The 27,531-nt window shown below is 36.5% G+C and overlaps 1 protein-coding gene across 6 annotated transcripts in view; it reads right to left on the bottom strand.

Annotated features, from left to right (window-relative positions):
- CDK17 (cyclin dependent kinase 17) overlaps positions 1-27,531 on the bottom strand; it is a 98,295-nt gene that overhangs the window by 14,878 nt on the left and 55,886 nt on the right. For 5 of the 6 annotated variants that reach the window (XR_004351745.1, XM_032645330.1, XM_032645329.1 and 2 more), the window contains 8 exons: positions 22,033-22,197; positions 18,758-18,891; positions 16,152-16,277; positions 5,530-5,586; positions 4,426-4,540; positions 3,323-3,417; positions 2,712-2,774; positions 329-452 (listed from right to left, as the gene is read on the bottom strand). Coding sequence is in view for 5 of the 6 variants with exons in the window: in XM_032645330.1 (XP_032501221.1) it covers positions 329-452; positions 2,712-2,774; positions 3,323-3,417; positions 4,426-4,540; positions 5,530-5,586; positions 16,152-16,277; positions 18,758-18,891; positions 22,033-22,197 (879 nt within the window). In the remaining variant the exon portion in view is untranslated. The remainder of the gene's footprint in view (positions 1-328; positions 453-2,711; positions 2,775-3,322; positions 3,418-4,425; positions 4,541-5,529; positions 5,587-16,151; positions 16,278-18,757; positions 18,892-22,032; positions 22,198-27,531) is intronic. The other variant, XM_032645334.1, reaches the window with a different exon arrangement.

The following is a 27,531-nucleotide window of genomic DNA, read 5'->3' as shown; positions in this document are numbered from 1 at the left end:
ATCCCTTCTTACTTTTGGATAATCAACTCAAATATTAACACAGTGAAGAGGGCAAGTAAACTTTTAGTATAATTTTGAGAATATATTATACCTTTGGAGATCCCCTGAAAGGGTCTCAGGATGCTTAGGGGTCTACGGACCATACCTGAGAACCAATGCCTTTTAGCATTCACTAACATAACTCACCACCAAAATTTTCAAATATTTTATTCCATGAGCTACAGAGAACACTTCCAAACCCACATAAAAGCAACCATGCAGTGTCAACAGTTGTTCTTTTAAACTTAAACACCTGGAACTATTTATAAATATCTTATACATTCCATACCAAAATCTGCTAGCTTTAATTCTCCTTTTTCATTAATGAGGAGGTTCTGTGGTTTTAAGTCTCGGTGTAACACCTTCCTTCTGTGGCAATATGCCAAACCACGTAGAATTTGGTATAAAAACAGCTATGGAAACAAAAAATAGAAATTAGTCTTACAGATAATAAGATATACTTTGGTATAAGTTATGGTAAACAGAAAAGCAACTGGCCTAGAACAGTAAGAGAAAAAAAAGGAACCACATCCTTTTCCTTACATACCTGTTGTCTGAATTTTACAATGTATTGTTCTATATGAACCATCTACGTATTTTTTTAGAGTGAACAAAGCGAAATGAAACTTTGTCTTAGTAGCAATAGTTCACTTGTTACTGAAAATGACTTTAAATAAATGTACCTCATAAATTTACAGGCCTACTAATTAGGCTTACAGTTTAATTATGAAATTCTGGCAAAACAAACAACCTTCTACCATTACCCCACCCTACTCCCCCCAAAAAAACCTAATGTGGGGCAACGTATTTAAAATAAGGCAATGGAATTGGTGGTTTTATGAACATTCTGAGATGTCAAACAGAATGGTGTTGCATAGGTCTGGCAAATTATGTGCTATAAAAATAACCTAAAATAACCTAAACCAGCTTCTATCACCCACCTTCTGGGTACTTTACTTTCAGCACCTCCTACTCAGCCTTCAAAATCTGCTATGATTCAGAAAAGGGAATTGGCACTGTAGAGCTCTGAGTGGCTCTTTGAGAAAACCAATTCCTATAAGGCTAATGTGAGGCTTTTTGTTGTGGATTTTGGTGGAAAAAAGAATATGAAACACAGGAGGTCTCTGATTCTTTGTGGTTAACAAAGAAGAGGATTCAGGACTGTACCCCTGGTTTTCTTGAAGGTGAAAAATAGCATTAGAACTTCAAGAATAAGCCAAGGCAGCAGGTGAACAATGGGCCTGAAGAAAATCTAATTAGCAGTTTCTATACTCTACATATTCATGTGTTTTGAAAACTCTTAAATTACTATTTCCAAATATTTGTTGCTTTCTATGTTTGAAAAAATATAAGGGGCTAGTTAAACAGAGAATAAAATACTCTACAACTTAAGCCAGGAATGTAAACCTGGCTTAAGACATATAAACTTCTCAAATCTTTGTCAAACTATGATGATTAAGGACAATTTTCTTTCCAAATTACTGCTAATATGAAAGCAGGAAAAACAACATAAAAGCCACAAACAAAAATAAACACAAATGAGATTCAGTACACCTTGCAAAACAAAATGTGAAATATGATGAAAACAATTCTCATAGAAAATATATGGAAAGAGACTTAAAGTCCTATTCTAAAATTCTTAGCAATGTGTTACCCATGTGTTTTGAACTGTCTTTTACTAAAAGAAACTGGCTCTCCTTTATACCAAACTTAACTGTTTTTAAAAGTATATAAGTTTAAAGTTACTACCTACAGAATTGGAACTGTCTCAAAACTACAGCTGAGACAGCCTATTTCCAGAACAGTTTCTCACAAACTGTTGACTATGTTTGGATAAATAAATCTTTGCTAAATTTGGAGTATATCAGGTCAAAGAAACCTACTGTAAGAACACAACTGTATCAAAGGTTTTCATTTGATTTTACTTTTACTCTTGGGTTTCATCTGGCACTATTATACCAAACTTTTCTAGCATTACTTGCATCTTTAGATATTTTTCAGATAAGAAAACATGTAATTATGTTACTGTTCCTCCTGACAGTACAGAATGGTATTTTTCCAGTCTAGTATTCATAATACCTATGCAGGTTCCTGGCCTTACTCATTAGATTAGTACCCTGAAAAGTTGTTTTATAATTAAATACCATTCTAAATACTTTAGGGGAGTTTGCCATATAAAGGAGGCCATTTGCAGAATGCACTAATCATTTTCATTGATCTTAAACATTTGGATTTTGATATAATAGGCATGTCATTTTCTTTTTTAGGCAGAATATACCTGTAAATGTATTCTACATATATCTAAGAGAATCAATGTTATAATGTGAAAGGAAATTGTCAAAAGTTTTTGTTTCTGTTTTTTTTGGAGCAGAGAAAGGTTTATTGCAGAGCCAAGCAAGGAGAACGGGTAGCTCGTGCTCAAAATCCTCAAACTCCTCAAAAGTACTTTTTAAAACTTTAAAAATGAAGTAGTTCTATAAAAAGGTCTGATTCTAAGAAATACTACAGCGTAGTAAACAGAAGTTCTGAGTAAATATGTTCAGAGGACAATAACCTATTTTAAATGCCTAACAGAAAATTCTGAAGCATATTTCATACGTAATGTAGTTCATCTGTGCTTAAGTGTTTGTCTGTACTTTAAATAAAATTTAAAATGACACACTAAAGCATACCTTAACATTGTGCATACTCATGATGTTTCCACAGTCATCCATGTACTGTTTTAGATCTTTATCCTGAAAAAATACAGCACTTTACTATGTGATACATAGTTTTGAGAAGGCATGACTGATTTACTTAGTAGCGTTTAGTTTAAAAAAAAAATTTGGGGGGGGGGAGGCTTCCCTGGTGGCACAGTGGTTGAGAGTCTGCCTGCCGATGCAGGGGACACGGGCTCATGCCCCGGTCCGGGAAGATCCCACATGCCGCGGAAAGGCTAGGCCCGTGAGCCATGGCCGCTGAGCCTGCGCGTCCGGAGCCTGTGCTCCGCAATGGGAGAGGCCACAACAGTGAGAGTGGCCCGTGTACCGCAAAAAAAAAAAAAATTTATTTTAATTGAAGCATAGTTGATTTACAATGTTGTGTTAGTGTCTGGTGTAAAGCAAAGTGATTCAGCTATAAATACATATATATATACATATTCTTTTTCAGAAAAATAAGTTGTTTTTTGAGGAAAGATACTGAATGCACCACACATAATTTAATTAAATACTAATAACACTAATGTCCCCGGGGCTGTTAAAAAATCCAATTTGCTATGTTCTATCATTTAGTAAATGCTTACCAGATACTCAAAGACCAGAGTCAAAGATTTATCTGTGTGAACAATGTCATGTAGCGTTACTATATTTGCATGTTTTAGATCCTTTAATAGTGAAACTGCAAAACAAAAAAGAAAGCCAATTACTTAATCTGTGGTAGCCAGTCTTTTTTAAAAAAATCCTAAGTTTAACATATGAATGATTGAGTTTAGGAGTCTCTTAAATTTAAAACAATAATCCACCAAAGGGATTTGTAGTAGAAATTTTAATAGAATCAATTTTTTTCTTTTCTTTTATGGTTTTGGGTTTGATATTTTTAATTCTTAAGTTATCCTCAGGGGTTTCCCTGGTGGCGCAGTGGTTGAGAGTCCGCCTGCCGATGCAGGGGACACAGTTTCGTGCCCTGGTCTGGGAGGATCCCACATGCCGTGGAGCGGCTGGGCCCATGGGCCATGGCCGCTGGGCCTGCGCATCCGGAGCCTGTGCTCCACAGCGGGAGAGGCCACAACAGTAAGAGGCACGCATACCGCAAAAAAAAAAAAAAATTATCCTCAATATTACATTAATACTGTCCATGACATCTTTTTTTCTCAAATGTGAACTTATTGAGACTTCTAGGATTAATTTAGACATAAAGTCCAAGGTACCTTTTTTTCCTTCAAATTGCTTGTCAGTTGCCTCAAACTATTTTCTGGATAATCTTTTTTAAAAAAATCGTACCATTATATAAATATATTTACATCCTGTATATACTATTTATAGTTAGCTTTCCCCCATGCACCAATATATAACATTTCCCAATGTCAAATATTTGTCTGTGACAACAATCTTTAATGACTTCATAGTACTTCATTATAAGCAGTACAATAATATATCTAACTAATTCCTTTTATTAAATATTTCAGCTTTAGCTATTGCTTCCCCCGCCAGGGCCTTGTTTTATTGTATTCTTTCTCCTCAATGAGATGCCATAAGCTGTAGTGGCATATATTTTCCAGTCATGTACTATTTCTATATCTGAGCTCCTTGTACTTACAAAAAATGAACTCTTATTACATAGCTTTGGTTTTAAAATATTCTATATAAATTTCATAATACATTCTGCTCACAAAAGTACAAATTATACCTTCTCTTATTGCTGTACAGGGTGCCCCTTCTTCATGTTCCAACCGGATCTCTTTCAATGCCACCAAATTCTCTGTCAATTTACTTCTTCCTTTATATACTGTTGCATATGTACCCTACAAAATATATTTTTGAAAGACACATCAAAAATATCATGAGTCTATCTATATCATCTATACAATAAAGAGCCCTAACTAAATTTCTAATTTCTAAGCATGTGTTAAATTCTATCTTGCAAGGAAAACCCCACCATGATTAATCTTGGTTTTCCTATAGCTAAGAGGACTTTCAGTTCCATACGCACAGCTTCCTTACTCTTACAACCCTACAGAGTGCTTCAAAGGTATGAAAACATAGGGAGAATATTTAATTTACTTTTTGTGCTTTGTATTAGATTAATAACTGAATCAACAGATTTGGAATCAAAGGTACTTTAACTGCAATGGTATGTGGAGATTGCGGAAATTAATTAAGCACAGTAAGTGAAAACTGAAAATTTAACTAACATATTGTGAAACTTTACCCGTTTTCAGACTTTTCAGAATCTTTGTATGCTAGAGCTCTCCTTTAAAAAACAAATGTATTCTATAGATTTCTTCTATCATTTCCAGGACAGTTCTCAAACTCCCTTAAGGCCTCCCTAGTAACTAATTCTATTATTTTCTTCTCACTTTCTCACTCTGGGAGGTAGACCATTTCAAAATTAGTCAGTACTAGTAGCAACTTCAAGAAAACCAAGGTCTTATGGGTCAAGAATTTCCTTAACCTTTAATGAGATGTGTCTTTAACCTTAAAGATAGTATTTTGATTTTTCACAAGTTTGAACACATGCAATTTCCCACATGATGGCACAAAGAATACCAGGAAGCTAACTAACAAATAAATGTCTATTTTGTTACCAAGAAAGCACAATATTTTATGCTTCAATAGCAGGTTACAAGGCTATTAAAAAAATTCATTTCTTCTCACACTGATGGGATGATTTCAAGAATTAAAGGGTTTTTCTTTCTAACAGTCTGTTGCTTTTTCAGAACAAGATATAATCTTTTAGATGATGAACAAGAAAAAAATGCACCTTACATGTTTGAAATAAGTATTAACTTACCTCTCCAAGCTTTTCCAATTTGATGTAGGTTTCCATTTTTCCAAACCCAATTTCTGACTGAAAGCAAACAATTATAAATTTAGTATTCTTAAAATTTCAATTCATCACTGCCTCAATTTCTGAAACTCTCCTGCTCTGAAGAGTGTCTTGGAATAGAAAAATGTGATTATAATTAAATTGTTGAACATCTGTCAAATTTTAAAATAAATTTAAAAAACTGGAACATTCAAAGGTTCAAAACTATCAAAGTTCACAATTAAAATTGTCAACCCATCTTTTACATAGATCGAGTAACATTCTGCTATAGGGACTTCCCTAGTGGCACAGTGGTTAAGAATCCACCTGCCAATGCAGGAGACACGGGCTCGATCCCTGGTCAGGGAAGACCCCACATGCCACAGAGCAACTAAGCCTGTGTGCCACAACTACTGAGCCTGTGCTCTAGAGCACACAAGCCACAACTACTGAGCCCGCATGCTGCAACTACTGAAGCCCGTGCACCTAGAGCCCATGCTCCGCAACAAGAGAAGCTACCACAGTGAGAAGCCCACGCACCACAACGAAGAGTAGCCCCCACTCCCGCAACTAGAGAAAGCCTGCACACAGCAACAAAGACCCAACACAGCCAAAAATAAATAAAAACAAACAAACAAAAAACATTCTGCTATTATCAAAACTACAATGAGGTATCTATCACCTAACACTGATCAGAATGGGCATCATCAAAAAATCTACAAACAATAAATGCTGGAGAAGGTGTGGAGAAAAGGGAACCCTTTTGCACTGTTGGTGGGAATGTAAATTGATACAGCCACTATGGAAAACAGTATGGAGGTTCCTTAAAAAACTAAAAATAGAATTACCATATGATCCAGCAATACCACTACTGGGCATATACCCAGAGAAAACCGTAATTCAGAATGATACACATACCACAATGTTCACAGTGGCACTATTTACAATAGCCAGGACATGGAAGCAACCTAAATGTCCATCAACAGAGGAATGGGTAAAGAAGATGTGGTACATATATACAATGGAATATTACTCAGCCATAAAAAGGAACAAAACTGGGTCATTTGTAGAGATGTGGATGGACCTAGAGAGTGTCATACAGAGTGAAATAAGTCAGAAAGAGAAAAACAAATATCGTATATTAACGCATATATGTGGAATCTAGAAAAATGGTACAGATGAACCAGTTTGCAAGGCAGAAATAGAGACTCAGATGTAGAGAACACCGTATGGACACCAAGAGGGGAAAGGGGGCCGGGGGTGGGGGATGAATTGGGAAATTGGGATTGACATATATACTCTAATATGTATAAAATAGATAACTAATAAGAACCTGTTGTATAAAAATAAAAAAGAGAAAAACAAATATATATTAATGCATATATGTGGAATCTAGAAAAATGGTATAGATTACCTTATTTGCAAAGCAGAAATAGAGACAGAGACGTAGAGAACAAATGTATGGATACCAAGGGGGAAAGGGGTAGGGTGGGAAGAAATGAGATTGGGATTGATACATATATACTACTGATACTATGTATAAAATAGACAACTGAGGGGACCATACTGTATAGCACAGGGAACTCTACTTAATGCACTGTGGTGTCCTAAATGGGGGGGAAATCCAAAAGGGAGGGGAATATACGTATATGTATGGCTGACTCATTCTGGTGTGCAGTAGAAACTAACACAACATTGTAAAGCAACTATACTCCAATAAAAATTAATTAGAAAAAAGTCTGCTATGAAAAAATTTTGTCCTATTTTAAGATCCTGAAATTTTAAGATACCACAGGCATTTTAAGATACTAAAGAATTTTATAAAAGGTAACTACATAATTTTCTTTTTAACAACACTGCAAAATAAATAATTTTCCTACATATTTTCCTTCACCAATCTTTGTGTTCCCTAGGAAGGCCTGCAAAAAACAAAATACTATTTATTTCAGGTTTTCCCACCAAAATATAATAAAAAAGACAACTGCAAGTCACATTCTATTATGAATCAGGAAATGGCTAACACAGAAGAAGCAATATAAATCTAAATCAGTCCCCTCCATCCCCAAAAAAGGGGTTTAAAAGTGAGTTCTTAAAACCATTGCTTTTAAACCTTGAGATTGTTTGCCTACTTTCTATGGAGTCAATAAATGAGATAGATGGAATACTCAAATATGTAATGGAAACCCAGTATTTAAAAACTAAAAACAAACAGAACAAAAAACCCTAACACAAAAGATTTAGGAAAAAAAGAAAAAACAAAGTGATAAAAATTTAGGGATTGAGAGCAGAAATCGGGGGGAAAAAAGTTAAACAGAGGAAAAGAATAAGAATTTTCTTAAACTGCTTTCTAGTAACCCTTTGTAGATAGTGCAAAAGGCAATAATAATCTAAAAATTCACTTCTCACTTTAGAGTGATACTAATGCCCTTAAATAAATAGCCAGTGAAGGGAATAATGTTCTTTTATATATAACCTCAGCTCTCAAAGGTGTATAAATAAGGCTGGATCATTAAATACTATGTTTTAGTCAAATTCTGGAGGTTATACACAATTTTTTCTGGAGGTGTTGAATAAAATAAAAATGATACTTGACAATTAATATTTGACTTAACATCTCTCACCACTTGGAACAAAAGGATAAACTGCCCCAACCTGAATGGCCGGAAGTAGCAGAGGCCTCTCAAAGGAACTGTTTCTATCCTTTTGTTACAAGGATATGTATCAACTTAAAAGCCATGCAGGGACTTCCCTGGTGGTGCAGTGGTTAAGAATTCACCTGCCAATGCAGGGGACACAGGTTCGAGCCCTGGTCCGGGAAGATCCCACAGGCTGCAGAGCAACTAAGCCCGTGTGCCACAACTACTGAAGCTGCACTCTACTGAGCCCTCGTGCCACAACAACTGAAGCCTGCGTGCCTAGAGCCTGTGCTCCACAATGAGAAGCCACTGCAATAAAAAGCACACATACTGCAACAAAGAGTAGCCCTCAGATCACCCCAAACAGAGAAAGCCCATGTGCAGCAACGAAGACCCAACACAGCCTAAAATAAATAAATAAATTAATTAAAAATAAAATAAAAGCCATGAGGAAAATTGCATATCTAATAGTACTTAATTCAATTTTGGTAAACTAATGAAAACTGTGGTCACAGGCAGTATTATTGAATGACTGAAAAATTGCTTCTTTCTGCACTCTTAAAGACTTTTCTCTCTATATGGTAGTTTTAAAAAAAATTTAATTAGGGCTTCCCTGGTGGCACAGTGGTTGACAGTCCGCCTGCCGATGCAGGGGACGCGGGTTCGTGCCCCGGTCCGGGAAGATCCCACATGCCGCGGAGCAGCTGGGCCCGTGAGCCATGGCCGCTGAGCCTGCGCGTCTGGAGCCTGTGCTCCGCAATGCGAGAGGCCACAACAGTGAGAGGCCCGCGTACCGCAAAAAAAAAAAAATTAATTAAAAAAGTGAGATTTTGGAACCATCATGCACCATCCACCCATGTACTATCTTATATATGACTCACAGATATTAAGTCCTTGCTTTCTATTATCAATAATTATACAGAATAAGGTAAAACTACACTAGACAACACCTGCTAAATACAAATGGAGTTTTTAATTTTAATATGGAAAATGTGGCAAATAGCCCACCATCTGGTGCATGAGAACCTGATTCTGAATAACCTTTTGACTTTGCATGTTTTTTTGGGACACCTTTTTTTTTTTTTTTTTTTTTTTGCGGTATGTCCCCTGCATTGGCAGGTGGCCTCTCAACCACTGCGCCACCAGGGAAGCCGTGCATGTTTTTATAGTCTATTTACATATTATCTTAACACTTAAAAAAAGGCTAATTACCAAGGTCACACAAACTATGACAGAATATGTTTATTTTCTTATACCTACCTCTAGAATTCAGGTGATTAAATTCACAAACATGGAACTATTCTGCCATGAATTTTAAGTCTTATATCACATTTCTTTATGAAGGAAAAAAGAACTATATTTAAAGAATAAATGGAAACTAGTAAGAACAAAATAATAAACGTCCCCCCAAAAATATAATAAAAATGTCATTACCTGTAACAATAAGAAGCACATAGAAAAATATAACTACAAGCTAGGAACCTTTTTGTTTATTTTTTGGCTACGTTGCGTGGCTTGTGGGATCTTAGTTCCCTGACCAGGAATTGAACCTGTGCCCTCAGCAGTGAAAGCGCAGAGTCCTAACCACTGGACCACCAGGGAATTCCTGGGAACTTTTTCTTATCAGGAGTTGGGAAATTTTCTTATTCATTCTTTTACCTTAAGTGAATAAATACTAGCATGCCCTTAAAAGATCAAGTACACTTTGGTCCAATGGTGATTATGACAAAAATGCTGAGATTTGCTTTAAAGAGTGTATAAATGAACTATAAATTCAAGATTATAAAGATAAAAATGTTGTAGAGATTTACTGTATCATATAAAGTATATAAAGAATAAACTGTGAGAGATGCATCAAAAATTAACATTACAAAGAGTCACTCTTCAAAGAATAAAACTTAGTGAAATCATTAAAATATGCTGAAAGTCTGCTTTTTAAAAAGAAGGTAAATACTGGAATTATCTGCCACAACCCAATTCAGAGTAAGTGTACCCACCCTCCCAACATTTTAATGATTCCCAACCTTTAGGATTTATTACATCCAAATATTACTTACTGAATCTTTATATGGAATTTCTAGAAAATTTTGCTTGCATTTTTATCTGCTGAACATGACAAGATTAACAATAGATATAATGACTAGCTTGTTGACACGCTCTCCTACAGAAATTATTCAGAGGACAGAGGACAAAGCTCATTTATTCAATATTTACCAAGCGCAATACTAGGTACTGGGGATATAGTGAAGAAGACAGATATGATTCCTGCTTTCATAAATTCACAATTTGGACTGAGTTCCATCCTAGATTACTTTAGAATATTTTTAAAGTCTCATAAAAACAGAAATAACAGCTAAAGGAATGGAACAGTAAGCTTTGTATTTTAATACAACATAAACATTTCCTTAATTCTGCTTTCCAAACAAAGATAATTTTTTTCTCATACTTCATTGCTCTGAGAGAATACTTGGCTTTTTGGAAAACCAAGCAAATTCCTGTTCAGTCAGCTCTTGTACCATAAGCACATGAAAATTAAACAAAAATATAATTTATAATAGCCAGATTCCTATAATTCAGGGTAACTCGTAAGTAGCATCGAGTATTATGGGGTATTTCTTGATTATTTTGGCTCTGGCAATATAATCACTCTTTCAAAGTTATAAAGATGTATTAACATGCTGGCAATGCAGTTCTAATTGAGCTTCAAAACAACTGAAATACATGCAAAAGTTCTATAGATGCCATTCTAAAAGTGAATGTGTATATAAGAAACACTGGGGGCAAAGGGAGATTTTTCAAACATCCATTTCCCTTCTTGTGAGATTTACTGTTACTGACAGAAATGTGTTCTTAGATATGTGGGGGGCAGAAAAGAGACTGAGCATCTCTATTCTACTTGATCATTTGTCTTGCAAAAATGTGCTGTCATCATCATCACATTACCACCTTAACCCTGACCATAATACGCCAAAGGTAAATTAAGTTGTGGGTGGACTTTGAACCTCACTTCCACACCACATAATATATTTATTATTTCTGAGAGACATCAGGACTTGATACCCTATTTTCTCACCTGTTCTTAGAAACAAGGACTACATATGATATATATTGGTAAAGTCATGAATGAGGAATCCAAAACTCATTGTTTAGGAAGAGGCAGATTCTTAAAATGTGTATAACTTAAACTTCAATAAAATGAGACAAACTTTCATGGATAGACTTAGTCTACTAAAGCTGCACTTAACACTCTTACAAAACTTCCACGGGGCATGCCATCATTGTAAGTGCAACAATGCTCTAACAAATCACTATCTGCCTATGGGCTTTTCCACTAGTCTAATGTTTAACTCAGTATGTTAAGAGTTAGAATATTCCATTTCTTATCAACTATAAATGAATATTAAATAACACTTCACCAATCTAATAACCAATATCTTTAATATGAGATAGAATGACTAAATGTAATGTGTTCTGGATGGGATCCTGGGGAAAAAAAGATATTAGTGGAAAACTAGGGAAATTTGAACAAAGTACGGAGTTTAGTTAATAGTAATGTACCAATATTGGTTTCCTTAGTTGTGAAAAATGTACTAAACTAATGTAAAATGTTAATAACAGGGGTAACTGAGTATGTGGTATATGGGAACTCTCTATATGATCTTTTAAATTTTTCTGTAAATCTATAACTACTCTAAAATAAAAAAACTTATTTAAATAGAAAGTCAATAGAAAGGATTCAGCAAGAGAGGGAGACTGACTATACATAAGTGTATAGGAATAACACATACTCTAAGCATCCTGAGGAGATGGGACAGGAAGAAGGACAATTCCTCAATATTGAAGAAAGGAAAGAGGACAATTAGTGTAATTCAGAAAACGAGAGGGTTTCTGGTTAGTGGCTTCTCTCTTCTTTGTCATGTAGTGGGAGAGGGGAAGAATTAACCAGAGAAATACAATAGGGCAGCCAAGCGATACTGAGAATCCAACTGAGGCTGATGATCATAAATTCATAGAAGCACCAATCAGCCCTATTTTATGTCTTTCTCTACCAGAAATGAACTCTCTGACTGGTTTCTTATTTCCTACTCAAACAACGGATTTATGTTATTTTTACTACCCTACTTATAATATACTGCTATTGAAAACAAAAAAAACAAAGTTTTATCCTTTTAGAAAGACAAAATTTTATATTTTGTCTTGAAAAACATTTTTTTTTTAGATAAAGAGTATATCATCCATGGAAACATGAGCTCTAACAAATGTGAAGAATATTTTTCTATTCCCATCTCCTTTCCACGCATTCCCTAATCCTTCCCCTTCACATATAAACCTAGGGTATTGAAGAATAATTTTCTAATATACTTCAAAGAAACCATGGCTTTAGTAAGGTAGATAGATAATGAAAAGGATGAATCAGTAGAAACCAGAACAGAGCTGGCATGATTAATCTGAAATCTATAAGCCATTTCAGATCAAAAAGCAAGGGAGGTAGATAGGAACACTCAACACAATAAAAACTCCAGTCACTTAACATTCATTAGAGGGCACTGTTTTCCTTAATTTCATGTACACTGAAAAAGACAGGTCTTAGATGATAGCTTCAGTGATTAAACCATACCTTTAGTCCCAATCTGAAATATTTACTAACTCCAAAACTTAAGTACCGATCTTTAATAAAAATTGATAACCAAAGAATACTTGCAAGCTGGTAATTAAATGACAAAGTTACTTGAATAAAAATGTCTTAAGCAGTGATGCAAAATTATGATGATCATAAACCTATACCAAAGTCAAGTTGGTATTACACTTTAACCTTGTTGTATAATGGTGAATGTCAAATAACTACCGGTCCTTCTAGAGCCAGCTTAAGCACTATAAGTCTGTGATGTGCAAAGACATTTTACTTGCTGTCTCTGTAATTGTCTCATAGCACTTCATATATACTTCTACCATAGAACTAAAGTCATCCAAAACAGATCCTCACATACACAATCATCTCAATTTATGTCAAAGGTGACACTGCAATGGGGAAAGCTATCCTTTCAATAAGCAGTGCTAGGCTTCCCTGGTGGCGCAGTGGTTAAGAATCCGCCTGCCAATGCAGGAGACACGGGTTCGAGGCCTGGTCCGGGAAGATCCCACATGCTGTGGAGCAACGAAGCCCGTGCGCCACAACTACTGAGCCTGTACTCTAGAGCCCGCAAGCCACAACTACTGAGGTCCATGTGCCTAGAGCCCATGCTCCACAACATGAGAGGCCACTGCAATGAGAAGGCTGCGCACCGCAACGAAGAGTAGCCCCCGCTCACCGCAACTAGTGAAAAGCCCGCGTGCAGCAACAGACACCCAACGCAGCCAAAAATAAATAAACAAATTTATAAAATATATATATATATATATATATATAAAAATTTAAAAATAAGCAGTGCTGGGTCAACTGCTACAGATTGGGAGAAGACATCTGCAAGACATGTAACTGACAAAGGTCCTTTATACAAAATGTACAAAGAATTCCTAACAAACCAATAAGAAAAAGGCAGAAAGTCCAAGAGTGAAGAGATAACAGACTTGAACACTTAATTCAAAGAAGAGGATATCTAAATGGCCAATAAATATTAGAAAGGTGTTCAACTTAAGGCATCAGGAAAATGAAAAATAAAACCACAATGAGACAGCACTATACACTCACCAGAAAAGTTAAAAAAATTTTTTTTTAAAAAAGAAGAAACAATATCAGAAAATCCAATGGAGAGGGGCTTCCCTGGTGATGCAGTGGTTAAGAATCCACCTGCCAATGCACGGGACACGGGTTCAATCCTTGGTCCGGGAAGATCTCACATGCCTAAGCCTGTGCACCGAGCCTGTGCTCTAGAGCCCTCGAGCCACAACTACTGAGCCCACGTGCTACAACTACTGAGGCCTGCGTGCCTAGAGCCCGTGCTCCGCAACAAGAGAAGCCACCGCAATGAGAAGCCCGTGCACTGCAACAAAGAGTAGCCCCCACTCGCCGCAACTAGAGAAAGCCTGTGCACAGCAACAAAGACCCAACGTAGCCAAAAATGAATAAATAAATAAATTTATTTAAAAAAAAACTGCATGGAGAGCAACTAGAACTCTCATATACTGGTGATGGGAGTGTAAAATGGTATAATCACTTCAGGAACTATTTTGACAATACCTAGAAGAGCTGAATATATGCATACAATCTGATCCAACAATTCCACTCCTAGATATGCAACCAACAGAAATGCTTATATATGTTAACCGAAACACATGAACAGGAATAGTGATAGAAGCAATATTTGATCATAGCCAAAACTAAAAACTCAAATGTAAACGTCCATCAACAGAAGACTGGATAAAATATAGCATACTCACACAATGGAATACCATGCAACAAAAAGAACAAATGAATTACATAACCACATGCAATAACCTAAATGAAAAACAAGCACAACACTGAACAAGTCAATCACAAAAGGATACACATTGTGTACATACATAATACATACATAATAGGTAGGATATTTATTGTATACTATATATATAAACTTGTATAAATACACATTTTTATATATTTCAATAAAATGTATTTTAATAATTTGTATATTCATAATTACATAAAGTTCAAAAGTTTAAGAATAATCAGAAAAAGAATATCAAATGCATTTTTTAAATAAATAAGAATGTGTATGTAAATGAGAATAAAGAAGTCTTTCCTGATATTAAAACACTATAAACATAATATAATCAAAAGAGTGGGGGGACTTCCCTGGTGGCGCAGTGGTAAAGAATCTGCCTGCCAATGCATGGGACATGGGTTCAAGCCCTGGTCCGGGAAGATCCCACATGCTGCGGAGCAGCTAGGCCCGTGCGCCACAACTACTGAGCCTGCGCTGTAGAGCCCACAAGCCACAACTACTGAGCCCGCGTGCCACAACTACTGAAGCCCGCGTGCCTAGAGCCCGTGCTTCGCAACAGGAGAGGCCACCGTGGTGAGAGGCCCGCGCACTGCAATGAAGAGTGGCCCCCGCACATCACAACTGGAGAGGGCCCGTGTGCAGCAATGAAGACCCAACACAGCCAAAAATAAATAATAAATAAATTTAAAAAAAAAAAAAAAAAAAAAAAAAGAGTGGGAAAGGGCTTCCCTGGTGGTGCAGTGGTTGAGAATCTGCCTGCCAATGCAGGGGATACGGGTTCGAGCCCTGGCCTGGGAGGATCCCACGTGCCGCGGAGCAACTAGGCCCGTGAGCCACAACTACTAAGCCTGCGCGTCTGGAGCCTGTGCTCCGCAACAAGAGTGGCCGCGATAGTGAGAGGCCCGCACACCATGATGAAGAGTGGTCCCCACTTGCCGCAACTGGAGAAAGCCCTCGCACAGAAACAAAGACCCAACAGAGCCAAAAATAAATAAATAAATAAATAAACAAATAAATAAAACAAAAAAAACTGTAGGTGTGGATGTGTGTGGAAATTTAGAAACATTGCCACTTTCTAGAAAAAAAAGTGGGAAACATAGGTAAAACTAATCTTTGGCATTAGAAGGCAGGGATAATGGCTAAAGTTAAGGAAGTGAGGATAGAAAGTGAACAAAGAAGTGGCAGGACAGGTTTTCTGGGATTTTTGGAATTTCATTTATCTGGGTACTTGTTACACAGGTATGTTAACTTTACAAAAATTCATGGAGCTATACAATTATGGCTTATGTACTTTTCTGTGTATCTAGTACATATTCTGTACATCTAGCATGTATCAGTAAAATTTACCAAAAAATAAAATATACCTTAAATTCTACTCCAATATAATATCTTTAAACCCTTAGGAAGGGAAAATGACAAAATCCAGAAAGCAACATAATAAACTTTAGCTATTCAACAATTAAATATAAAAATTAATATAAAATGTTTATACCCAGAAAATCAAACAACCAGATCTGATGGTGCAGGTATAGTAGACTTAAAAACTTACTAAAGAAGCTCTCCGAGACCTTCGGCTCATTGGTTGATCAAATGGTGGACTGTTTATCTGCAACTTTTCAAGATATCCATCAGGTATTCTGATATCTGCAGGCAGTGATAACCGCTTATTTAAATCCTTTAAAAAAGCAGGAAAAAAAGATATTAGTAGGTAACCACAAACAGAAAAGACAAGGGCATTTTACTTTTGGATTCATGGGCTCTAACATATTATTTCTTAGTGATCAATAACTATAAAGTTTTATTGCAATTGTAAAGTTACCTACATTGATTATATATAATATACTGAATGCCAATGTATTTATTTACTGTAAGCAAAAGTATACAATATAGTTTAACAGAAATGGTATTCTACAACCCAGTTATTTCTGAGTCCCTTCACTGATAAATTCAACATGGAAATAATTTTGACATTATTATACCATAGTAAGAATAGGCAAAGTCTACCACAAAATGCAATTGGTTTAAATAACCAAATGGATATTGTATGATTTTGCATGCAACACAGTGAGACAGTTGAAATATTTTATTATTGCTATGCCAATGGGAAGAAGTAAATAAAAGGCATTTCTATTTCACTGTATTATGTGAATTGCGAGAAACATAAAGAGATCTTGCCTATATTATCACACCAAGAAACATAAATCCTTAAAAAATAAATCCCTACTGTTCAAAATAGTAACCAAACCATGAAACAAAATTGAGATGTATAGGAATTGTATACATATTTATTGAGAGAGATATGGCTTAAGTATAGATTTATATCATGTTCTCAAATGATAAGAGAAATAAAATGATGATAATCCTCCCATATTAGTTTTATATTTTACATAACCCTAAACAAATCACAGTCATTATTCTTGGAACGAAACAAAATGTTTACAATTTATCTAGAAGAATAAATAGAAAATATCCAGAAACATTCTCAAATAAGTATATATGTGGGGTGCATGGGTGTTAAGAAAGAAGTCTTTCCAGATACTAAATTATACAACTAAAAAAACATAACCAAGAGTGTGTCTCTTTGGGGGAAAAAAAATATACAGCTCAATGGAAGAATGAGAAAATCCAGATATAGATCCTAATATTAAATAAAATTTTTAAACATATGATAAAGAAAATCACATATATGGTGAAGAAAAATAAATATTATTATTACTATTTTTTAAAATAAATTTATTTATTTATTTTTGGCTGCGTTGGGTCTGTTGCTGCGCACAGTCTTTCTCTAGTTGCGGTGAGTGGGGGCTACTCTTCGTTGCGGTGCGTGGGCTTCTCTCGTTGCCATGGCTTCTCTTACTGTGGAGCACAGGCTCTAGAGCACAGGCTCAGTAGTTGTGGCACACGGGCTTAGTTGCTCCGCGGCATGTGGATCCTCCCAGACCAGGGCTCGAACCCGTGTCCCCTGCACTGGCAGGCAGATTCTGAAACACTGCGCCACCAGCGAAGCCCTTTTATTACTACTGTGATATAATTTATACAGTGATATGAACAGATTATCAAGTTGATTTCAGTAGTTGAAAATGCTATTTTTACCATTTAGAAACTGATACTGTTTTCTGTAACTGATTCAGAAGCAATCTTTGATCAGTGAAAATACAATCAACCAATAGGATAAATACCCTAATTGTCATTAACTCAACAGCACTCAAAAAATAACAATATTCTTATTTTAAAACATGTTCAATTTTTTGGAGAAAATTATTTTAATCTATAATATATATGGAAATAATATTCATAATCAACTTCTGTCCTCAAGGTTATACATAACATTGACAAAGAAAAGGAAATGAGCTCTTCATTCTTTTACATGGAGAAATAACTTATATGTGCTAGAGATCAGTAGGTATAAAAACCATAAAGGAAGTGATATCTATATTTATAATATAAAGAAAAAAAAAGCCAGTGCTTATTTTATGTATACCTTTTGAAATCTGAAATAAAATATTTATAAAATTTGTAGTATCTAGATGAATCTCAAAAATATAATTAAAATATTTTCTATAGGGCTTCCCTGGTGACGCAGTGGTTGAGAGTCCGCCTGCTGATGCAGGGGACACGGGTTCGTGCCCCGGTCTGGGAAGATCCCACATGCCGCGGAGCAGCTGGGCCCGTGAGCCATGGCCGCTGAGCCTGAGCATCTGGAGCCTGTGCTCCGCAGCGGGAGAGACCACAACAGTGAGGCCCGTGTACCAAAAAATATATATATATATATATTTTTTGTTTGTTTCTACAAAGAAGACTTTCTTAATGTATCATCCTGGATTTCTGAAACTTTTGAAAATCCACATCCCTTACAGAGACCCTACATAGTATTTTGCAGAATGTTTAAGTATAATTACTGTATACTTGCCTTGGTATAGTAGATAATTAGAAAAAAATAATATTCACAGACTAGTTTTTGCTAATGCAAAGAAACAACTTTCTTACAGGTGTCACTGCCCTAATCAACATTTTCAAATAGGCATTTATTCTGTTTGACACACACACACACATATATATATATGTATATATATATACACACACACATATATGCATATTTATACATATATATTTATACACACAAACACAGGCATATTTGTATTTTTTAAATGGTACCTCCATTGAGATCCGTCTATGTATACGATTTCTAAGACAAACACCCGTAGGTGACTGGACTTCATCAGATGATGTCCCAGAAGCTTGGTCACTCTCACCATCTGATCCCATTTTTAGATTTTCATGAACAATATCTGTATCAGAAAATGAAACATTATCTTAGAAGAGATGTATTAAATTCTACTATATCAATTTATTATCACCACAGGTAAGATGTAGACAGCCAACACATAAAAATCATAGCATAAGAAGTCTTTTACATTCTGGGTACCATAGGTGTGCAGTTAATAAAAACTGCACACTTAGAACAAATGTCCTAAAACAGTAGTATAAATCCTTTTATGCTCTCAGATTATGAAAAGTTATTTTAAAAAACTAACATTCAAGTTATTACCAAGAGTTGAATATTAAAATTAGAGACCGAAAATAACACTTGAGGATTATTTTAGTCAATTCTCTTATTTTCCAGATCTGGAAACTGACACCTTGAAAGGTTAAATGACTTTCAAAGGTCACAGAGCTTAAAGGCAGACCTAAAATAGAAACCTGGTCTTTTATTTAGTTTAGTATTCTTTCCATGAAATAATGGGTATTGGGTCTATAGCCAAATGAACTGGTTCTTTGAATATTCTTTTTAAAAACTGTTTTACAGCTGCTAATGCAGCTTCCCACCCCACTGTGTTAAAAAACAACAATTCAAAAAGTATTCACTGAGTATCACTTTGTATCATAACTACAAAGCAAGTACCACGAAATCTACTGGGGGCCAAAACATATTACACTTACATTACAAGGTGGATTATGATATTTCTTTTGTTTTGTTTTGTTTTCGGTACGCGGGCCTCTCACCGCTGCGGCCCCTCCCGCCGCAGAGCACAGGCTCCGGACGCCGCCCCGCGGCACCCTCCCAGACCGGGGCACAAACCCGCGTCCCCTGCACCGGCAGGCGGACTCCCAACCACTGCGCCACCAGGGAAGCCCGGATTATGATATTTTTTAAATAGGGATAAAAGATAAATGGGGGGCTTCCCTGGTGGCGCAGTGGTTGAGAGTCCGCCTGCCGATGCAGGGGACATGGGTTCGTGCCCCGGTGCGGGAAGATCCCCTGTGCCGCAGAGCGGCTGGGCCCGTGAGCCATGGCTGCTGAGCCTGCGCGTCCGGAGCCTATGCTCCGCAACGGGAGAGGCCACAACAGTGAGAGGCCCGCGTACTGCAAATTTTATCCCATCTGAACAAAATATTAACATGGCAGTGAAAGTCAATGTATTTATTGGGTGACTAATTCCTAATCCAATGGTATTTAATACATCCGAGGCCAAGCATTCTTTACTGCCACACTTTTAAAATGTTAAAGATAATTTAACCATGCCTTCCACTTCCAGCAAAATTTAAAAATCTTCCTTCCTCAAGGAAATGTTGAATAAAAATATAGTTTAAAATGTATAGCTAAGTTTGCATGAATATATGTTTAATACTTAGGAAGCAAAGACAAAGAGAGAACTGAAAGTCCAAAGTTGTTATGCAAAAATTGATTCTGTCACTTTCTTGGGATGGGCTTCTTATTTTGGTAAGAATGTGCTTGGATTTAGCAGCCACGCTGAGATAAAAGATGAAGCCTCGGGTGTCCCACCTGCAAACGAGAGCTCCTTTAGAAAGGCACGAGACTCTCAAAGAGCTACATCTTCAGTAAAAGGCGGACTTAAAAAAGAAATCTGCTCTTCTGCATGAGGACTACAAAGGAGCATATTAATCTCAGACTAGCACAGATCAAAAATCTTGAGTAGCAATCTGACTCAACCAAGAAACAGCTCATGTCATTACCGAGCCAAGTATAGTTCCGACATGGATACCAGTTGGTATTTTCATTTCCGTCAACAAGACAAAAGTGAAATGATGGAGGCTTACGTCAAGACTTCACTCATTTGTCACTGGTATGAGCAACTTCTTTTCTGAATCAGGTAATAGTTTCTGAGTAACTGAAGAATATTTACTTCTCAAATGGCTCAATTTTTGTGTAATTCACAATGTAACAGCTACAGACAGACAACACATTTTTAAATTTAATCTGCATTACTAACATTTTCAACGTCACTTTCTTAAGTTTAGACCAAGGATCAGCATATGTGACCTGTTTTTGTATGGCCCTGAGCTAAAAATGGTTTTGGCATCTTTAAAGAATTATTTTAAAAAGAAGATTATGCAACAGACCATATATGGCCCACAAAACCTCAAAAATTTTTACTGCCTGGCCCTTTACAGAAAAAATTTGCCAACCCCTAGTCTAGACAATCAAGAGAACAATAAATTAAGCCCTGATTTCAAGTGTTTTCCAACTTCTGTGGGGTAAATACTCCGTTCATGGCCAACCTCAAGCTACCCACATGGCATCACTGAACATGCAGAGGGAAATGTAATAGAAATAAATAAACCCCAAAGCATAGACAACAGTAAAGTGTAGTTAAATAATTAGGAAATAATGACTTTTGAGTATTCATTACCTTTGTTTTTAATTTAGTTTACTTAATTGTACGTGTATATAATTTAAATTTTAATAATGGCTATGTTTAACAATCAGCTTGCAAAATTTCTGAAAATTTTAACCATCATCTCTCATGAACCAGTGTAAGCCACAGACAAAACCCCCCTGTAGATAATAAGCTCATCCTCCTAAAATTAACAAAACACATGAGAAAATAATCTACTATGGCTAGAGTAAGCAGATAAAGCAAGAAGCAGAATAAAACCCTCAGGAACTTCAGTAAATATAATTATGTCATAAGACTATAAAATAATTATACTTAAAATTATATAAAAAACAAAACATGATAAATAAGAAACCATCAAAAAACACCAGAGAAATATACAGAAACTTGCAGATATATATTTTTCCTAGATATTTAAAATGACACAGTGATGTAAGAATAACTCAGGTAATCATCATATATACTAATTATTACACTAAGCTATCAAAGGGTGATAATCTGGAGTTACTAAGTATGACCCTAAATTAAGGACCATCTCAAACTGCTATTCATCTTGAAATCCTGCATCCACCTCTTAAGGGTTTTGTTTTCTTCCTGGTGGACAGATTTTCAAATATTATTCCTCTGTAGTGTCAGCACTACTGCCTCTCTAGACCCTTCTATCTTTCTGCTCTCAACTTGATTTTTACCTTACAAAAAAAACTAGATAATAAAGGCTGGCTGACTTGCATACAACTAAACCTAGCTATGGACATAAGCTACAGTCAGAAAATTTTTTAAAAAACAAATTACCTAATCTGCTTCCATTTCTGGGCATTGCCATGAAGGAGCCAAGGCTTCCTCCAATAACGCTATGTGGTCTCCGCAATGGAGGCTTCTTGAAGGACCCTGTGTACTGGTGGAGGAAGGAATGCATACTGTGAGAGGTTGGAGGCCTGCCATTCTTCACGATAGGCTCTGTGGTTCAGAGAATCCAAAAATCATTCCATCCAGGATCACATGAGAAGGATTGAGAAAGCAAGAGAGAAAACAAAACAAAAGATTATGATAGAGATCGTTACATTTAACCTCATTTGTTCGGCTATGTATATAAAGTACTAGAATTAAAATAATTTCTATGAAAAAATACAGAAAATTCTTCACTATTTGGAATTGATCTAGTAACTTAATTACCAATTTTTAATATAGTCGAAATTGGTTAGCAATCACAAAATTACTAATATAGCCCAAAGATTTTTGATCCGTTTAATACATCTCAAGACTGTTTCCATAATTCTACGTTTACTGACTGCCTCGTATAGTCTTTATGATTAGGCATGCTGCAGAATATAAAAGACATGATCCTGGCCTGAAGTAAGTTATATCCCTACTTGCTAGATATTCAAAAAAGTATGTCAAGTTAGTAAATAAAACAGAAGTACTTAAGTACAGATCAATATAGAAGTCCTGAAATTTATTACCCCAAATTTGGAATTTTTTACTATAAAGAGTTTTTAAAAAAAATCATAGGCCTATAACCATGCAGAAACATTACAAAAATACTTAAAAATTATTTAATTCTAAATGGGGGAGATCCTGTTTTATAATGTTTATAGGGAATCTCATGATGCCTTTCCACCTCCAAAGAGCTTTGGTAACTGTTAAGGACATGAAGTCTTCTGTGACTGACAGTCTTTTGTATTAGAATTACGTTTTTACTGGTAGCAGGCAGGAATTTTAAAAGGAAGTGGGCTTCTCTGAGTATCTTTTCCTCTAACATGCAGCTGGCTCTTCTTTTGTAGCTGATAATCAGGAGTAAGGATTATTTCCTGATGAGGAGATTCCTCTACATGTAAAGGTTTATCAGACACAGAGAACAACTGGCAGGACCAGGTGGTTCAGATCCACAGAACAAGAAAGACCATGGCATGGGCTTATGAAAAATGAACCAAGAAGGCCAGTGGGCTTGCGCCTCGGCTAATAATGGCTGCCTAAAAGGAGCAGAGAGGAGGAGGATGGGGCAAAAGAGCCCTCAAGGATCACACAAGGCCTAGGTCATCTACTCTGGGTAGAACACCAGACTGGAGGTAGGGGAAACGCATAACTAGTAAAGCAGAACATCAGTCCATGTCCCGTGCCTGTACATTCCTTGGCAATAGCTAGCTGATCAAAGATTTGGGGATCTTAACCTAAGCCTAGCAAAACAAACAATGATTTAACAATGAATGGGGAGAGGGTATCTGTCATTAACATATAAATTAGTTACAAACACTCGGGGATACAGGCTAGAACTATAAGAAACATCTTCTCTTTCTAGGTTATAATATTTCATATCTGGAATCATAATATATAAATATTCTGCCTAGAGACATTTGTTTTAGTTGCTCTCTGAAGTTATCCTGAGAAACATAGCTTTATAGTACTGGGGAATATTGCAAAAAAACAAAACAAAAAACAGAGATCATAAATACATTCAATTATTCAGGGGATATTTATTGTGTGCTTACCATTTGACAAGCACTCTTCCAGGCCCTGGGCATGAAGAGGTAAACAAAACAAACAAGGTACTACTCTTTGAAACTATAAAATCTACTGAAGGGGAAAAAAGATAAGAAACTAATAAATAAGAAAAATATCAGATAATGACAGGTAATATGCAAAAGATTAAAATAGAGAAATATAGTAGAAAATAAATGAGTGGCTATTTTACACTGGAATATTGAAAAAAGTTCTCTCTGTAGAGGTATTTTCAAAAGAAGTATAAATGCAAGAAAGAGCCAGTCATAGGAAGATGGGTGAGTGGTGGGTTAGAAGATATTCCAGACAAAGGGAAAAGCTACTGCAGAAGTCTGCATGTGGCAAAGAGTTTGACTTATTAGAGCAATGGTCCTCAAACTTTAGCATGTTTCAGCATCACCTTCAAAGACTTGTTAAAACACAAGATTTCTGGGTCCCACCCCCAGACCTCCTGATTCAGTTAAGTCAGGCATGGAATCCAAAAATTTGCATCTCTAACAAATTCCCAGGTGATGCTGATGTTACTCATCCAGGGGTCACACTTTGAGAACCACTGCATCAGAGAAACAGAAAGAAAGCAAGTGTAGCTATAGTAATAATTGTGGGGGGAACAGTGTTATTAAGTAAGATCAGAGAAGAGAAGCAGATTTATATGTCACCACAGAAGTCTAAATTTCACTCTGAGATTGGAAGCAGTTTATGGTAGCTCTGAAGTAGGAGGTAATATGATCTGATTCATGTTTTAAAAATATCACTCTGAGGGGTCAGGGATAGTGGGAGGTAAGGAGGCAGGGACGACTTATAAAGGGGTAGCATGCGAGGGGTCTCTGTGGCAACTGAGTAGCTCTTTATCCTGACTGCACTGGTGGTTACATGAATCCACACATGTGATAAAATGACATAGAATTATATTCACGCTTTATTCCAATGTTAATTTCCTGCATTTGACAATGTTCTATAGTCACAGAAGGTGTAACCAAAAGTGGGGGGGGGGTACTGAGAGAAGGTACAAGCAACCTCTCCGTACTATCTCTGCAACTTCCCCTGAATCTATTAATTATCAAAAATTTAAAAAATTTTTAAACGTCACTCTGGTTGCTGCTGGAGAACATATGATAGGAAAACAACAGAAGGGAAACAGGAGGAGGAGACTATTGTATAGTACTCTAAGCAACAAATAATGGTGGCCTGGACTAGGATGAAGAGAAGCAGGCAGATTTAGGATATACTACACAAAGGCAGAACCAGAAGGCCAGCAGACATGCCTGCAAAATTACTTTCATACGTAACTCTCCGCAACCCACCACAGCTTTTAGTGATAACCTACATTAAAAATATTTATCCAAAGAAAAATTTTAAATCTCCAATAGAGTGACTGTTAAAAATATATGAAATACAATATGTGAAAGGACAATTGGAATCATGTGTCAAGTATGCAAATGACTATCATTAACAGTGAGTTTTTAAAAGTTATTTATGTAGTAAATATACAGGAAACTACAATGGTAGAGGAGGGAAGAAAGGGTAAAAGAGAAAATAATCAAGGATAATTCCTGGATTTCTAGTTTTAAGTGGTTTAGGTTAAGTGAGGGAAGTTGGAGTAAAAGCTGATTTGGGGGGGAAGGAAATCAAGCTTTGTAGTTTAGTCATATGTATTAAATTTAAGGTTCTTATTAGACATCTATGTGGAGAAGCCAAGTAAGCATTTTGATATGAATCTAAAGATCCAGAAAAAAATCCTGACTAGAGAGACAAATTTCGGTGTAGTCAGCATTACATAGTAGCTGAAGTCATAGGACTAGATGAGGTCAAATATTCACACATTTCAAGATTATGACAGCAATTAACTGGACAGTTCAGTAAAATAATAATACTCTGTATTTTAAAAAGAAGTGGAAACCTTTAAGGCATTATGCTAAATGAAATAAGTCAGACACAAGAGGACAAATAGGCAAAGGAGAATAGTGGTTACCAAGTCCTGAGGGGAGAGGAGAATGGGGAATTACTGTTTTGGTTTTTTATAATTTCTATTTTATATTGGAGTATAGTTGATTTACAGTGTTGTGTTAGTTTTAGGTGTACAGCACAGTGATTCAATTACACATATATGTGTATCCATTGTTTTTCAGATTCTTTTCCCATATAGGTTATTACAGACTACCGATCTGTTTTCTTTTTTTTTAATTAATTAATTAAATTTCAGCTGCACTGGGTCTTCGTTGCTGCGCGCAGGCTTCTCTAGTTGTGGCGAGTGGGGGGCTACTCTTGGTTGCAGTGCAAGGGGCTTCTCATGGAGTGGCTTCCTTCTCTTGCGGAGCACGGGCTCTGGGCATGCGGGCTTCAGTAGTTGTGGCTCACGGGCTCTAGAGAGCAGGCTCAGTAGTTGTGGCATGCCTGGCTCAGTAGTTGTGGCACACGGGCTTAGCTGCTCTGCGGCATGTGGGATCTTCCAGACGAGAGCTCGAGCCTGTGTCCCCTGCATTGGCAGGTGGACTCTCAACCACTGCGCCACCAGGGAAGTCCAGAATTACTGTTTAATGTGTACAGTGTTTCAGTCTGGGCTGATGAAAAAGTTCTAGATATGGTTACTGGTGGTGGCTGCACAACAATGTGCATGTATGTACTAACTAAAACTGTATGCTTCCAAATGGTGAAAATAGTAAATTACAGGTTATATATATTTTACCACAATATATTTTAAAAAGTAATGGAAATCTATATGAAAACCTGCACTAGATCTTTCCTATTCTATAATTAGCTCCAAGTAAGGATTTCAATGACTTTTTAATACCATAACATGGCAATCATTAGATTCCACTAAGAAATTTATTTGACATCTTATTTATTTGGATATTCTGATTATGTGTAATACTATGATCAGGAGAACGAATTTCTTAGCCAACACCTCGTAGCCTTACTCACTCCCTGGTTCCTAATCCTGCTCTTGTAAGCTCTCTTATTAACCAGATCCTATTCCAGACCCTACATACATCCAATGAAGTCTGTGCTTTCAGCCTCATCCTCTCACAGACCTTGTGCTATTTGGAGGAGTTAGCACTACTTAGAACACCCTATGTCATCCACTATTGTCAAAAACTGTCACTGCTACCGTGTAGTGTAACAGTCCCCAACCTTCTTGGCACCAGGGACCAGTTCCGTGGAAGACAACTTTTCCACAGATAGGGTGGGGTGGGGTGGGGGTGGGGGATGGTTCAGGCGGGTAACGGGAGCCATGGGGAGCGATAGATGAAGCTTTGCTCACTTGCCCGCCGCTCACCTCCTGCTGTTTGGCCCCGGGCGGGGGTGGGGTGGGCGGGTTGGGGGACCCGATGTATCAGATTACCAGGAGAAAGGGAGAAACCTGGAAATAAGGTCTCCAATATCCATAAAACTAGTCTTGTTATTCTGAACAACACGATAAACTGTTCCAGTGCCACAGACTGAGGAGTAAGGACAAGAAACTGAATATCAGGAAAACTGGACCATTTCAATCTTTGCCTTTTGGGGGTTTTTTTTTTTGTTCTTGTTATTGCTGCCTTTGTAAGCCTCAAATAGTTTACGGATAATAAAACATTACTTTTGCCTTTCTATAAGTGTGATCTATTCTCTTCATCATAATTAAATTGTCACCTGTCCTCCTCATCAAATCAATAATTTCAATACACTTCTCATTACAGAGTAAGGCTAACTACTTAAAGACAACATCATGAAATATAACTTTCTGTATGTCTAAAATCATAGTAAGACTTCTAGCAAGCAAATCAAGAATCTATGAGAAAAAGGTATATTTCAGAT

Source organism: Phocoena sinus, chromosome 10 (genome assembly GCF_008692025.1).
Source record: "Phocoena sinus isolate mPhoSin1 chromosome 10, mPhoSin1.pri, whole genome shotgun sequence".
Taxonomy (NCBI): Eukaryota; Metazoa; Chordata; class Mammalia; order Artiodactyla; family Phocoenidae; genus Phocoena; species Phocoena sinus.
This window is presented reverse-complemented; position numbering and strand designations above follow the sequence as displayed.